General features: G+C 44.1%; 3 protein-coding genes across 6 annotated transcripts; all 3 read left to right on the forward strand.

Moving 5' to 3' along the window:
- The first annotated feature begins 351 nt into the window (after positions 1 to 351).
- LOC4343296 (protein FAR1-RELATED SEQUENCE 6) lies at positions 352 to 4,028 on the forward strand. Of its 2 annotated transcripts, none has more exons than XM_015792215.3 (4): positions 352 to 475; positions 964 to 3,251; positions 3,332 to 3,403; positions 3,523 to 4,028. In XM_015792215.3, exons 2-4 carry the CDS (start codon positions 978 to 980, stop codon positions 3,610 to 3,612), a joined length of 2,436 nt encoding a protein of 811 aa, XP_015647701.1. In that variant the 5' UTR covers positions 352 to 475; positions 964 to 977; the 3' UTR covers positions 3,613 to 4,028. The 2 variants fall into 2 exon arrangements, with proteins under 2 accessions (XP_015647701.1, XP_015647702.1); XM_015792216.3 differs by having other exon boundaries at positions 3,338 to 3,403.
- A 3,800-nt stretch (positions 4,029 to 7,828) lies between these two features.
- On the forward strand, positions 7,829 to 9,358 carry LOC4343297 (protein EXORDIUM-like 5). The gene has a single exon (XM_015790279.3). The coding sequence runs from the start codon at positions 7,890 to 7,892 to the stop codon at positions 8,871 to 8,873; it is 984 nt and encodes a 327-aa protein (XP_015645765.1). The 5' UTR covers positions 7,829 to 7,889; the 3' UTR covers positions 8,874 to 9,358.
- Positions 9,359 to 10,968: 1,610 nt separating this feature from the next.
- Positions 10,969 to 14,326, forward strand: LOC4343298 (uncharacterized). Of its 3 annotated transcripts, none has more exons than XM_066312557.1 (4): positions 10,969 to 11,108; positions 11,183 to 12,383; positions 13,182 to 13,515; positions 13,840 to 14,326. In XM_066312557.1, exons 2-4 carry the CDS (start codon positions 11,321 to 11,323, stop codon positions 13,853 to 13,855), a joined length of 1,413 nt encoding a protein of 470 aa, XP_066168654.1. In that variant the 5' UTR covers positions 10,969 to 11,108; positions 11,183 to 11,320; the 3' UTR covers positions 13,856 to 14,326. The 3 variants fall into 3 exon arrangements, with proteins under 3 accessions (XP_066168654.1, XP_025882644.1, XP_025882645.1); XM_026026859.2 differs by having other exon boundaries at positions 13,898 to 14,326; XM_026026860.2 differs by lacking the exon at positions 13,182 to 13,515 and having other exon boundaries at positions 10,969 to 12,383.
- Positions 14,327 to 14,910: the final 584 nt, after the last annotated feature.

Genomic DNA, 14,910 nt, shown 5'->3' on the forward strand with positions numbered 1-14,910 from the left:
GATAATTTGGTCCGAAAAAATTAGAAAGCATGGTGAAGGGGTAAGCAGTAGTATATCTCGAAGACCTATTAAATTGTAATGGCATGTTTCTAATTTCGTAAATAGTAATGCTATTTTTCTAAAACAGCAAATTTATAATGACATGGATCTAATTAGGCTGAGTTCGACTCCACCTCCACACACGAAAATCGGTGTTGCCTATTAACACGTGATTAATTAAGTATTAATTAAAAAAATTAAAACATAGATTGATATGATTTTTAAAGTAACTTTTAAAAATTATTTGTACCCACCTGACAAGTTGTTGCACCGTGGGTGCAATTTATGGGGAAGAACACTGCCTTAACCCTTATCCTGACGACCCCTCCTCTTTAGTTTGCTCTTGCCCACCGCTGCCGCCTCCGGCTCCGGCTCCGGCGATCCCCATCCATCCCGCGAGCGAGCAGGGCGCCGTCATTCATCCTGCTGCATCCTGGTGAGCACATCCTCCGCCACCGCCGATCCCCATCCAATCGCGCGTGCGAGCGAGCGAGCGAGCTGGGTCGCCGTCGCTCGTCCTGCTGCTTCCGCCGCATCCGTTACGCACATCCTCTTTCCCATCTCTCTCTCTCTACCCACGCACTTTTTTTCTCGAATTTGCGTTAACCCTAGCTTCTGCTCTAGAAATTTGCCTTAACCTTAATACTAGTAACTGTTTGATGGTTCCTAAGAAGGTTTGGGGGGTTCAACTGAACCCCCAATGTCCCATGTTAGATCCGCCACTGTCAGTAGAGTTGGAAATTTGCACTGGGTGTTGCAAAGCCTAGGAAGCTTTGTTTTATAAACTGTTTCCGCTTATCAGTTTATTTACCTTCGTATGTGATGATGACGCGCAGAGTGTTCTGTTAGTGGCCACCATTCTTTTGTCAAGGATATGTATGTACACAGGGCATGATTTATTTCCTCTATTTTCTGCCTGACTAGATTATTTGGGGCCAATGGAAGAGGAGGAGTACAATACGGAATCGTCTAATGAGGAAGACATGCAAGAAGATGATGGTGAGAAACAAGGAAATGTTGCCGAGGGTGATATCTTCAAGCCGGTTGATATAGATCCCGCGTTTGTACCAAAAGTAGGGATGGTGTTTGAGTCGGAGGAAGACGCCTTTCAGTTCTATGTGTCTTACGGCTGCCGCTCTGGTTTTGGTATCACAAGAAGATCGAACAATACCTTCGATGGTTTCCGCTATCGCTCTACATTCATATGCTCTAAAGGAGGGCAGTCTAGACTGAGGTCTGGCGCGACGAGATCCGCAAGAAAACGAGGCACAAAGACTGGATGCAAGGCTAAGATGATTGTTAAGGATGCTCATTTTCAAAACCGCTGGGAAGTTATTGTTCTAGAGTTGGAACATAACCATCCGTTGGATCCTAGCTTACTTAAATTTAAGAAGCAGCTAAAGAACTCTCCTTTCCTTCAGAATCCACCTCTTATGCTTGAAGCACCAGACAGTAGCTCAGCTGCTGCGCTTTCTAGCAGAGGCGGTGATAGCGGCATACCTTTGTCTACCCAGATTGAATTCAGGACCAAGATAGATAGAAATAGGAAACTGAAGCTTGCTGAAGGTGATCTAGATGCCTTATTGAGTTTTCTCAACAAAATGCAAGACCAAAATCCGTACTTCTTTTACAGTTTGGATATGAATGAGCAAGGACAACTAAGGAATGTATTTTGGGCTGATGCCAAATCACGTTCTTCTTACAATTACTTTGGTGATGTTGTTGCTATTAATGTCAGAAACTTTAGCGACCAATATGAAATACAGTTTGTGTCATTTGTGGGCACTAACCACCATGCTCAGCAAGTATTACTAGGGTGTGGTCTTCTTGCTGGTAGATCTCTTGGAGCTTACGTCTGGCTTTTTGATACATGGGTAAGATGTATGAACAGCACGCCACCACCTTCAGTAATTACAAACTACTGTCATGATGTTGCAATAGCTGTTAAAAAGGTTTTCCCTAATGCACGTTACCGCTTTTGCCTTCTCGACATCTTAAATGAGCTTCCTGAAAAGTTGGAGGAAACAGAAAAGAAGGATGAAATAGTTTCTGCATTTAGCTCACTAGCCTTTGATTCCATTACCATGCCTGATTTTGACAAAGATTGGCAAGAAATGGTCGAACAATTTCATCTAGAGGGAAACGAATGGTTGTCCAAACTATTTGAGGTCAGGACACAGTGGGCTCCTGTTTATGTGAAGGATTCCTTTTGGGCAGGAATGTCTATTACAGAAAGAAGTGATAGTGCATCTGACTATTTTGATGGCTGGTTGATGCCAGATACCTCTGTAAAAATGTTTGTTGAGCAGTATGAGTCTGCTGTGAAAGTTAAGTTAGAAAAGGAAAACTATGAGGATTTACGGTCATCTCAGATGAGGCCACCGGTGATGACTGGTGTATCTGTGGAGGAGCAAGCAGCAAAGATGTACACATTGGAGATATTTCAGAAGTTCTTAGATGAAATCGGGCATTCTTTTCATTGCAATTATAGTATACTTGACCGGAATGAATCAGTGGTTACATACATAGTTTCAGATCACATTGATGAAACAAAGAAGGTGGACTACAAAGTTGCTTATGATAATGTCGAAGATGACATATTGTGTCTCTGCCGATTGTTCCAATTCAAAGGTATATTATGCAGGCATGCTCTTACTGTACTGAGGCAGGAGTTTGTACCAATGATTCCACCAAAATACATCATCCATCGCTGGTGCAAGGATTGTAAACAAACTTGTTCTTCCATGTCACAGCCTGTATCATTAAGTAATCAGGAAACAGGAGGCTATGATGATCTCTACAAACTCACTCACCAATATTTCACAGAAGTAGTGGAATTTGGTTCTGTGAACTCAGAATCAAAGGGCTATGCTTTATCAATCATGAGGGAGATAAGGGATAAAGTGATTTCTTATGAGAAGTCACTAAGAGATCAGAGGGTTGATAGTCATGTTTCAACCGCAAATTTTGCATACAATCCAGTGAATGAGGATTTTAATGATGACACTTTGCCCATTTCTCTTAGTACAAAAGGATGGGATGTTGTACAAGGTCAGTCAAAACGTTCCCGCAAGAAGAAACTGGCAACCCCGAATGTTCTTGACACCTTGAAGAAGAAAACTAAAAGAGCATATAACAAGAGAAGGAATGCCATGGCAAATACCTTAAACACGGCAGTCACCACAACCGAAAGCATAACTGACGCCACAAATGTATGTATTGTAATAAGATCCGCTGAGTTAGTTGAAATTTTTTCCTTGTGGTCGTCTAATATTGAAGTTTTTCTCATTAGGTGCAGCATAATCAAGTTAATGAGGGATGGCCATTGACATCTACTGGTGCACACGAAACCTTCCCTTATGGAGTAAGATCAAATATACACATCCCATGTTTTTCTCCTTATCTGTTCTTTCTGTATTGGTGGATCTGATGTAGATAAAACCCTTCTCACTTTTTTTTTTCAAAATTGTGTTTGCTTTCTAGGTGGAGACTATTTCATTCGATTTGTCTCAATACAACAGTGCACCTAGCTTCCACTGGCCTGAAAGCAGTAGCAGGTCTCAGCTTCAGTGAGATGAGGTGAAAAATGCAATGGTCCATGCGTTGAGAATATTCTAAGTTTGACAGACTTGCAAGATGGGCAAAGTTATTAATTACCTTGTTTCATGCTGGAGGGTTCCTGAATCCTGACCATCTGAGGAATGTGAGAAAAGGCTCAACCTGGCGAAAACCAGTAATAACAACCGGCTTTTAACGGATTCGGTCTATATTGGTTGTCCCCTGATATTTTAGATATATGTAATGGCTGAGATGTACATAATCATTTCCCCTTTTTCTCATCCTCAGATAAATTGTAGCTTCCACTAGGTAATGTGTAATGTTAATCCTGATCATTCACGTGGTCACGTCTTAAATAATTAGACTGAATGTTACTCCTGTAAACCCCATAGTCATGGAATGTACATTGCTCAGAACTATGCCCTTCTGCAGACTTGAGTTTTTTCTGGCAACTCCACCAAAGATGCTGACTTGTTAATTTGCTGCAAAACTGAAGTCTTTGGATCTGGCAGAAACTGTTTTTTTTTTTAAATCTTAATCTTTTTGTTTCTTCCAGTGACATGTAATGTAAGTCCATTTAACCAGTTCTATTTCACAAGCTTCCCCAGCTAACCATGTACTGCAATATATGTATGCGATTGTCGATTTGTAATGGTATTATATATTTCTTCTATTTTCTGTCAGTTTCCTTTATAGACCACCTAGTGTTAATACATGCTACCTTCGTCCGAAAATGTAGGGATCCTGGCTATGTATTTGGTATATTTTTGGGGTGGAAGTAGTATACATCTAAAATCACCAGCATAATTTTGCAGCCTGCCCTGGTAGATTGCTGTGCGGCAAGTTAATGACGAGATGAGTACTACCATGAGTTACCTGAGTCTGGTCAAAAAACATGTATAGGGAATGGAACAAGAGGTAAACGCTATCACGATTAACCTATTGGGCCGCCGTTTCAAGGAACAGCTGGCGATGTTTGCTCCCCTCTACCGTTGACCTAAGCCGTTTCAAGGAGTTAGAGTTTGTGGTGCTCATGTCAATGTCTTCGTGCTAGCCGTTGATGCCGCCGTTCTGGCCTTTGGATCCTCCACGGACAGATGGATCCCGGTCCGAGGGTGGAGAGATTTAGGGACCCTTTGAATCGCAGGATTGAAAAAACATAGGAATAGGAAAAATGTAGGAATTGAATGCCATACTTATTGGATTCCTATGGGATTTTGAAGCACAAGAAAGTCTTCAAACTGTCGTTTGATTAGCACATAGGAAAAACGCAGGAATCTTAGACACATGAAGAGGAAAACATGAGGTGAGACCTCATGCTTATTTTCCTCCAAAATTGCTCTAGTAAGATTCATTCCATAGGAATTTCAAAGTAATTGATAGGAAACAATCCTTTGTTTCAAAGGACTCTATAAGATTATTTCCCATAGGATAAAATACTCTAGAATTCCTATGGTTTTTCCTTTGATTCAAAGGGGGCCTAAAGGCTGTGTTCGTTTGAAGGAATTAGGTACCCTTCTTATCCAACACGTAAAACGGAATGATGGATTAGCACAGTATTAGCTAAAAACTTAAAAAAATATATCTTTTCTATAGATTTTTTTTTAAAAAATCTATTAATATCAATATGTACTGTTTTTATAACGTATCGTTTATTAGTTTAGGAAGCGTATATGTGAAAAACGATAGAGTGTAAGTTGGGAAAGTGTAGTTGAGAAACCACCCTTAGACATTATCTAGGGAAATCACCAACATATCCATATTCATTTTTCACATGGTTGGCGGCTCTATAAATTACTTCTATGTGTGTTTTGTGTAACTGAAAAAAGATAGACAGAAGAATCCTATCCCATGAGTATCAGCACCATCAACATCATCAGCGCTTCAGCTATATCAGATGGGTGCCTTTGCGGTTCGTCCAGCAGTCTAATTATTTTATCTTTCTCCACATTCTCTGTTGCAAACTTGCAATCACTTCCGTTTCACTCTTCGGGTTCAGAAAGCAATGCAGTCTATTGTTTCAGAAAAGAAAAAAACGAGGAAGCCACTCAAGCCACGCATTGTGAGAGCAGGTACAATAGCAGGCTATAAGCCAACTGCAAACATATTTTAAGTAAATAAATAAGGAGAGAGAATAGCAACGGGCTACAAATTTATAGCCAGCTGTAGCACAGACTCCAAGATGCAGTGTGTGTATGATAAGTGAGACCAGGTATTAATAGTGTAGTATGTAACTATTGTATAAATGAGCTATTAGATTGGCTATAAATGAATTGGAGCTAATAGTTGACTATACTGTTAAACTTGCTCTGATGACTGATGATGGAGCTATGGGTGATATGCAGCCATTGGAAACTGAGACAGATTAAAAAATAGTACTACTAATGAAGTTTAGAGAATTTAAAGATGGATGGTGTTGCAGAGGTGTATAGAATGATGCAAAGGCTTTTAAACTGCAGGCTCTCACATGCCCTGCTCCTTGAGAATCACACAGAAAAAACACCTGTGCTTCAAACCAAATGTTCCTCTCTCTAGCAGCAGTCTACTTTCCCTGTCACCACAATTAACATCCACGTACCTACCGAAAATTACTATACACCCTCTAGTGCTACTGCACATGACACATCCTAATACTATAATTTGGACACTAAAATGTGTTATATCAAGTACTCTCTCTCCCTAAATATAAGGAATTTTGGTTGGATATGACACATCCTACTACAATAAATCGATAAGTCACATCCAACCAAAATCTCTTATATTTAGAGATGGAGCGAGTACTAGATTAACTTATTCTAGGACTGAGGGTGTACATATGATGATTCCTTATGATTGTTAGTACAATCAAATGCCGGCCCCTCTACGTGAAAGAGGAATTCATATTTTAGACAGTTGTTTAGAATTGTAGTGTTACGATATGTCATATATGTATTAGATTATACTCCTTTTTTCATCTAAAATAACTAAGCATAGAGCCTGTCCAGATTTATTGTATTAGATTATGTTAAATCTAATTCTTGACGGAAGGAGTATTTATATTGTACTCTTAGTTACATCGTCTGCCGAATCATTCAATATTGCTGAATTGGGTTTAGGTGGTGTTTAGATCCAGGGACTTAATTTTAGTCTCTATATTTAGACATTAATTTAGAGTATTAAATATAGACTACTTACAAAACTAATTACATAAATGAAAGCTAATTTGCAAGACAAATTTTTTAAGCCTAATTAATCCATAATTAGAGAATGTTTACTGTAGCATCACATAGTCTAATCATAGATTAATTAGGCTCAATAGATTCGTCTCGCGAATTAGTCCAAGATTATGGATGGGTTTTATTAATAGTCTACGTTTAATATTTATAATTAATTTTCAAACATCCGATGTGATAGGGACTTTTAAAAGTTTTAGTCCTATCTAAACAGGGCCTTAGTTAACAGTTGTACCACAAGTCTTCAGGCTTTCCACTGGAAGCAAGCCAGCAACAAGTGACTGCCATGATGATTCCTTACCGCTGGGTGGGGCCCACACGTCATCCGCACTGCTTCTAGAACCAAGGGCCATGTTCGAGCTTCGTGCAGCCGTTGACATGTGGTCCATGCTATTCGCAAATGCACATCAAGTAGGTGGGTCCAGTCTGATTAAAAAGATCTAGCAGGAAGCCTCCCCTGGTCTGGCCACATATGCCACCTAGTTTAAATCAACTTGGGCAAATTTGATCTGAAATCCACTCACAAGTCTGATTTTATAAATAGAAGAGTGTGTATATAATTCATTCCGTGGATTATACCGTTAAAGATCAGCTGATGTATTCCATTCATTTCCAAACAGATAATGTATACAGTCAAACCTTAAAATCTTAAATAATTGATAAAATAAAGATGTACTCAGTATATCATAATTAAATGTTTAAAATTATACTAGTATATTTATATTATGAAAAAATTGCAATATATCTTTTTATGTAATTTTTATATTTAGAAGTATATATAAAAAAATGTCCGTTTCGAATTGAAGCATTCGAATTGCAGCGTTTTTATAAACCCGGGTTTAAATCTTCAAATCAGATGGTGGATATTTACGCACAAACATCATGGGGCCCACCTGTCGGCCTCCCTCCCAATGCAAGTCCATCAAATTTCTTTTTTGGAAGTCACAATTTTTATCACCACATTGGTAGTACAACCAAACTTTGAAGTTAAAAAGAGTCGGAATTCAAACTCAAAAACCACCAAAAACTCCACTTCACTTCCCCCACGCTCTCACTCCTCCACTCCACTCGTCGAGAAAAATGGGGAGGCTTCCACTCCTCCTCCTCCTCGCCGCCGCCGCCGTCTCCACCGCCGGCGGCGCGCCGGTGTACCGGGCTGACTACCTGGTGGACGGCAACCAGCTGGTGGACATGCAGTACCACATGGGCCCCGTCGTGTCGGGGTCGCCGACGAACCTCTACCTCATCTGGTACGGCCGGTGGGAGGCCGCGGCGCAGGCGGTGCTCCGAGACTTCCTCGCCTCGCTCTCGGCCCCGGCGGCGCCGTCCCCGGCGGTGTCCGACTGGTGGGCGCGCGCGCCGCGGCTGTACGCGGACCAGACGGGCGCCAACGTGACGGGCGCGTTCGCCGTCGCCGGCGAGCGCTCCGACGCCGGGTACTCGCACGGCGCGTCGCTGCGGCGGATCGACATGCAGTCCGTCATCCGCTCCGCCGTGTACGCCTACCCGGACCCGCTCCCGCTCGACCCCTACAGCGGCGTCTACCTGGTGCTCACCTCGCCGGACGTCCAGGTGGAGGAGTTCTGCCGCGCCGTCTGCGGCTTCCACTACTTCACCTTCGCCTCCGTCGTCGGCGTCACCGTGCCGTACGCGTGGGTCGGGAACAGCGCCACGCAGTGCCCGGGCAAGTGCGCGTACCCGTTCGCCGCGCCGGACTACGGCGGCGGCGCCGGTGGGCAGCAGGTGCTGCGGCCGCCGAACGGCGACGTCGGGGTGGACGGGATGGTGATCGTGCTCGGGCACGAGCTGGCGGAGCTGGCGACGAACCCGCTGGTGAACGCGTGGTACGCCGGAGACACGCCCACGGCGCCGACGGAGATCGCCGACCTCTGCCTCGGCGTGTACGGCGACGGCGGCGGCGCGGGCGGGCTCGTCGGGAACGTGTCGCGCGCCGCCGACGGCGCCTCCTACAACGTCAACGGCGTCAACGGCCGGCGGTTCATGGTGCAGTGGCTCTGGAACCCCGTCCGCGGCGCGTGCTACGGCCCCAACTCCAGCAGCTGACCGCCGCCGCCATGGCCGCCGGGATTCTTGCGAGGATGGATCACTCGATGCCATTGCGCTCAATGGCTAGTAGAAACGGAAGACTCCATGGGCAGATTCAGAGCTCGACACCTGAAAACGTCGCACCAATTTGATCTGATCCCTTTCTTGATCAGAGATTCGGGGTGGGTTTTGTTCAGATCGGGAGAAATTCTTTGGGTTCTGAATTCTGATCGATCTGTAGGAGTGAGAAGCATGCAATTTTTTTCATTTCAATTTATTTTATTTGCAGCATAAATTATGATCGATTTAGGGGAATAGAATTGCATTAGTAGAATTCCAGCTTGTTTCAAGCTTCCTCTTGCTTGCTCAAGCACAGTTGCTGCTTTTTTTTTTTCACTCCTCTCTTTTGACTCTGCTTTTTCATCATGGTAATCTCTGCAGTTTGGTCTCCTTGTCTCTCACTCTGTGACGCTGGTAAGCTTTCTGATAGCAGTTTGGTTGAATGGCTTTTGTTTCTTTTGCAGACATTTTTCTTTCTTTTTTTTTCCTGTTGCTTCTGTATCACAATTGACATTCAGGATGATCTTGAATATTGATGAGAACTTGAGTGATGATGCTAAAGAGATGCTTTGCTCTGCAGAAACAACACGAGTTTTTAGATAAATAGAAAGAACACAAGTGACGGCAGAAGCCTTTGGTAGGTTGGTCAGACGTGTAAGGATGTCTCCACCCAAGTACAAATTGGCCCATCAGAAAACTGAAATTCTGAAAGCTTGTGTAAGGGGAGATGTACCGCATACAATGGTTCGATTGTAATGAACCATTCTTTGCAGAAAAGAATACAATTGATTTGGATGTTAACCAATTCTAAAGATGTAATATCTAGCATAACAGTATCAACCATAACAACTATATATTGTATCGATCTTAATCATATACTCCAAAATCCCATGCAGTTCAGGCATAACCCATGCCGCTTAGAACTGAGTACAAACCAACAAGAAAACTTAATGATGATAGCCCTTGTATGGTTATCGAGGTAGCCATGCGATAGTCGTGATCGTTGTAGCCGAAATCGTCACGTTGAGGGAGAAAGCAATTGTTGCTGTCGAAATTAGGATCTCATGTTCACACAACAGGGAATGGGAATGGTTAAAGCAAATATCTATGCCCTCCCCGTTGCTTGTCCGAGGCGGATTTGAAACTCTGAAATCCTACCGATCAGATTTGACGTTGCCCGACCTCGTCGTCGTCATCGTTTCTAGATGAGCAAACCGATACAAGTAACCAACTCCTTCCCTTATTCTCTCCCTCCTTTTAGCTCCTTTTAGCTCAGATCTAATACCCGATGGATATCGAGCTGTACCATTGGCCGTTGGGTATCGACTTGGTACCGATAAGTATTAGCTAGTAACTACGAGATATGAGATGATACCTGATGAGTATCCGATCTAATTCTGATATACCTCCTTGGTATCGTATTGTCCAAACGAGATCCCATGGTAAAGCGAGAAAATGGACAGTATGCCACCCTATAGATTGGGTTCGGATGAAATGCTACTTAATACAATGCACCGGATAAAATACCACTCAATACGTTGTCTACCGGATGAAATGTTACTTCGGAGATTTTTGTGCTTAAAATGTCCCTGGAGAGAGAGAAGGAGAGGGGAGTGCCGGGGAGGCGATGTCGGAGGTCTCGCCGAGCAGCAGCGGCGCCGACCGACAGGGATGACGGGGGAGAAGGATAGGGCGGAGGGTGAGCGGTGGCGAGGACGACGAGGTAGAGGGAGGAGGAGGCGACGGGACGGCAAGGACGCCTACCCGCGTGTTCGCCGGAGGCGGCAACGGCGGGGGCAGGTAAAGTGGCATTTCATCCGGTAGGCAACGTATTGAGTAGCATTTTATCCGGTGTGTTGTATTAAGTGGTATTTTATCCGAACCCAATATATAGAGAGGCATATCGTCTGTTTTCTCTGCTAAAGCAGCCCCAATACACACTATACACGGTGTGAATTACAGGAAGTGTTGTGGTCCGTCGGTTTCCTATCGGACGGACGATGGCGACGGTGGTTTCGTACATTACATTGACGAGAATCCCCTTCTACAGTTCGACCGAGGCCCTCGCCGGCGCCGGCGCCGCCACGCCCATCTCCATCCCCGACCACCACTTCTTCTCCGGCGAGCTCGCCTCGGGAGACGAATCCGCAGCTCCAGAGGCAGAGAATCGAATGCTACTACCACCCGTGAAAGGTACGGTGTGTCGTGTACCGCCTTGAAATCTTAGCTGGTTCGCCGGTGATCATGCCGTGAAGCCGCCGCCGCAGGCATCTTCCCGGCGAGCGAGTTGGTAGGGGCGCTTCCACTCGCGTAGCTACGAATCTTGGCCTTCCCGGCGGCGATTGGATGGTGCCCCTGACCCTGAGGTGAATTCCAAGAAGATCCAAGAACCATCCCCTCCCCGGATGGATGACGCGGAGGCGAACATCCTCGCGTCCCTCGGCCGCGTGCGCCTCTGCGACCTCGCCGCCGCCGACGGCCTCCCGTCCGACGGCTACAAGATGTGCGTGTCGGCCCTGATGCAGTCGCTGGCGCAGTACTCGGCGGCCGTCGTCGAGCTGCCTCCGGCCGACGGCGCCCTGCTGAGGTCGGGGCTGGACTCCGCACGCCTCTTCTTCCACCAGCGAGGGTACGGATCCGGCGAGGCCGGCGGCGGCGGCGGTGGCGGCGGCTCGGGTGATGCCCGGGAGTGGTGCAAGACGTCTGGCTACTATGCTGATCCTCAGATGTGGCTGGAAATGTATGATTTCAGGCCCGGCATCACGCCGGTAGAGCCGAACGGTGTGGCGGAATTGCCGCCGTCCGGGTTGCCTGATATGTTTTCGGTGCTTGGGAAGGTTTCCCGGGAGGTCTTGGACGCGATTAGCTTCTCGCTGAATCTGCGTAGCTCCACATTTACGGAGTTGCTTGACAACATACCCTTGAGAAGCCAGGAGGTATCATCTTCTGTTCTTTCGGCATGTTGTCATTCGAGGCCGTCGATGGAAGGAGCACAGCAGCATAGCGTCGCTTCTCAGGATGATGAACAATTGCTCATGTTTTCGGATCAGGAGAACCAGATTGACAAGACTTTGCTTACGCTGGTTAAGTCGGATAGGTCGGGCCTGTATATCAAAGATTTGCAAGGGCGCTGGATTCTTGTCGATGGGGATCTTGGTCCGCTTGATATTGTTGTCTATCCTGGCCTTGCGCTTTATCGGGAAACAGCTGGCTATGTAAACCCAGCTGTGCACAAGACGGAGGTCGGCAACTTGCAGGAATGTATGTTTGGGCGGTGTTCGTTGGTGTTCAAGCTCATGCCTAGGTCAGTTGCAAGGCTGAGTGGTGAAGAGATGAGGGCTGCTGGCCATGGTGTTGATGCTCAGTTTCAGGTCCCCATACTAGTTAATGATTTCATGCAGACAGAACATTCAGCAAATCAACTTTTTCCCAAGAACAATGAACCATCACCACATGTTGAACAGGAAGGTAACTGTTTATGTACCCCATAGTCCCATACCAAGTTGCTATACCTTCAGGCCAACTCTACATTGGTGCATTATAATACTTTATGATTTATGATACATTTTTTTCATTCAGAAGAAATAACTGCTAAGTGGCAGTGTGGCACCAATTGCTACATCCTCATGTTAGCCATCGTAAAATTCCTTATCTACATCCAGTACTTGCTATATCTGGTACATCTTGCCTTTAATATGTTCTTCGTGATCTACATTATATTATAACAAGATGTGGTTTTGCCATAACGATTCATCAAATAAGTTCGGGGTGGTGGAATGTGATGTCCACAGTTGTGAAGTCCTTTTTTTTGTCCCCACTGACTTAGGGTGAAGATAAACTAGTTTAGAGAAAAAGAAGACCAACAAGAAATAATAATTGTGTGTTCTTTATAGGATAATATTATTTGTCATTGATATCATTTTGTGCATTTTCATTAGCTGCAATATCCGTGCACGGATCAGGCTTACACCTCTAATACAAGAAAGCACAACATGAGGGTCAGGCCAAGTCTTTCTCTGCCTCTAGTTAATAATATACTGTGACATGTTGAAACAAGATTAGTTGATATTTCTCTTGGAACATTCTAATGGGGTACTATGCTCTATGACGGACGCGTTGTCGTTGACCTCTTTTTGAAGTCTCCTAGAGTGTTATTTCTACATGTACATGCTGATGCATGCCTCATTCTACCCATCCTAAGTGATTTGAGCTTATGACTTCATTGGAATACTGTGAATTGATGGCTTCTTCAATTGTCTGGTGTAGCATCGTATAACTTTGTGATGAAGAGAAAGAAGGAAGGTAGAAAAACAAAGGCACTCCCTCCTTCCAAAAGACTTCGCCTAGAGGCGCAGAGGGTGCTCAAGGAGCGTGTCCAGGATATTGCGGATAAGAAAGGCATCAAGCTGAGATTTTGCAGTCTCAGGGACTGTGAAAGCCACATAAAATCGTTAGACCGTCCATGTGAGAACATCAGAACTGAAATCGGATGGCCGCCAGGGGTTCCATTTGTCCATCCACATGACCTTCCAAACAAAGCAAAGCTCATGTTTCTGGAAGCCTATGAACCCGGATGGACTGCCTCCCAGCAAGATTTAGAGTTAAGTTTTACTGAACCATGATAACTGTTATCTCATTTAACTTTCCACACGATGTACTGTTAAAAGACATAATAATGCCTTTAAGTTGAAGCACTAAGGAGTATTTTCAGTTTTTTCAAGGTAAAGTAGGGTCTAAGGACTGGTTTGTGGTTCTCATGCAAGGCTAGGATCTGCCAACTCAAGCTTTAGTTACAATCTAGCCTAGCCTGAGAACAGCCTTGTTTGTTTTGTTGTCATGTTACATTATGTTCTACAAAAAGCTTTAAAAATTACGGCACTTTTACATGTTACTAACACGCGCACATCTGAATTCTCTTCTGCAGGAGCAGGTCTCTGTAAATTTAGATGCATTACCAACCTTGGATATGTTTTGAATTGCAGGGTTGGATCAGTAGTTTAATGATCTCACCTACATGCTGAGGAGTGAGGAGCTAGAAATGTATTGCTGACGCCAAATGGATGTAGAAATGCATACCAAGATTACTGACAGTCTGACACCAAACGCCGTTGAGAACATTGAGCTTGAGCATCTGTAAATGTAACCTACTTACTGCTGCGATTGTGTTATATTCAGATGTGCTGTGATCGGATCGAGATCCTTTGACTTACTTCCCTCTAATATGGGTCACTGAGATGTGGATCCTCTCTAATATGGGTCACTGAGATGTGGATCCTCTACTCAACGGAGTCATTTGTCAATGACTCGAAGTTAGAGAGAAGTAAAGTTAGTATCCTCATCCGCTGTGATCTAGGCACTGTACTTTGTGTTCTTTTTAAATGAACGGTCAATGGTGCATGTTGCTGTATGAATCAACTTCCAACCTGCAAGAATTATTTTTGCACACATTGATAACTTAGGGACCCTTTGAATCGCAGGGTAGAAAAAACGGAGGAATAGAAAAAACACAGGATTCTGACAGGAATTGAAGTGTAAAACAGAGGATTACAAAACACAGGAAAAACATATAAATAGTCGTTAGATTGGAGCGTATAAAAAACACAGGAATCGGATGAGAGAGATAGATTCAAAGGAAATTTTTTAAGAGGTTGGAGCTCTTGCTAAATTTCCTCCAAAATCCACCTGCAATGTGCCATTCCATAGGAATTTCATAGGATTTGGAAAGCTTCAATCCTTTGAATCAAAGGGTCAAATAGAAAAATTTCCTATAGGATTTGAATCCTATGAAATTCCTACATAAATCCTTTGATTCAAAGGCCCTTAACCCCTTAACCTGTAACATAGACTGATGAAGGCCGAAAATAAATTTGCAGGTCCGTTTCGGGACCAGGCTTTCTTGTTTTGTTCATGGCTTTTAGGGAGTACCGTGATAGCTTCCATCATTTGGAGCATACTCGATTAGCCCACTGAATATGAAGCATTTTCATCCATTTTT

The sequence above is a fragment of the Oryza sativa genome, chromosome 7 (genome assembly GCF_034140825.1).
Source record: "Oryza sativa Japonica Group chromosome 7, ASM3414082v1".
Lineage (NCBI taxonomy): Eukaryota > Viridiplantae > Streptophyta > Magnoliopsida > Poales > Poaceae > Oryza > Oryza sativa.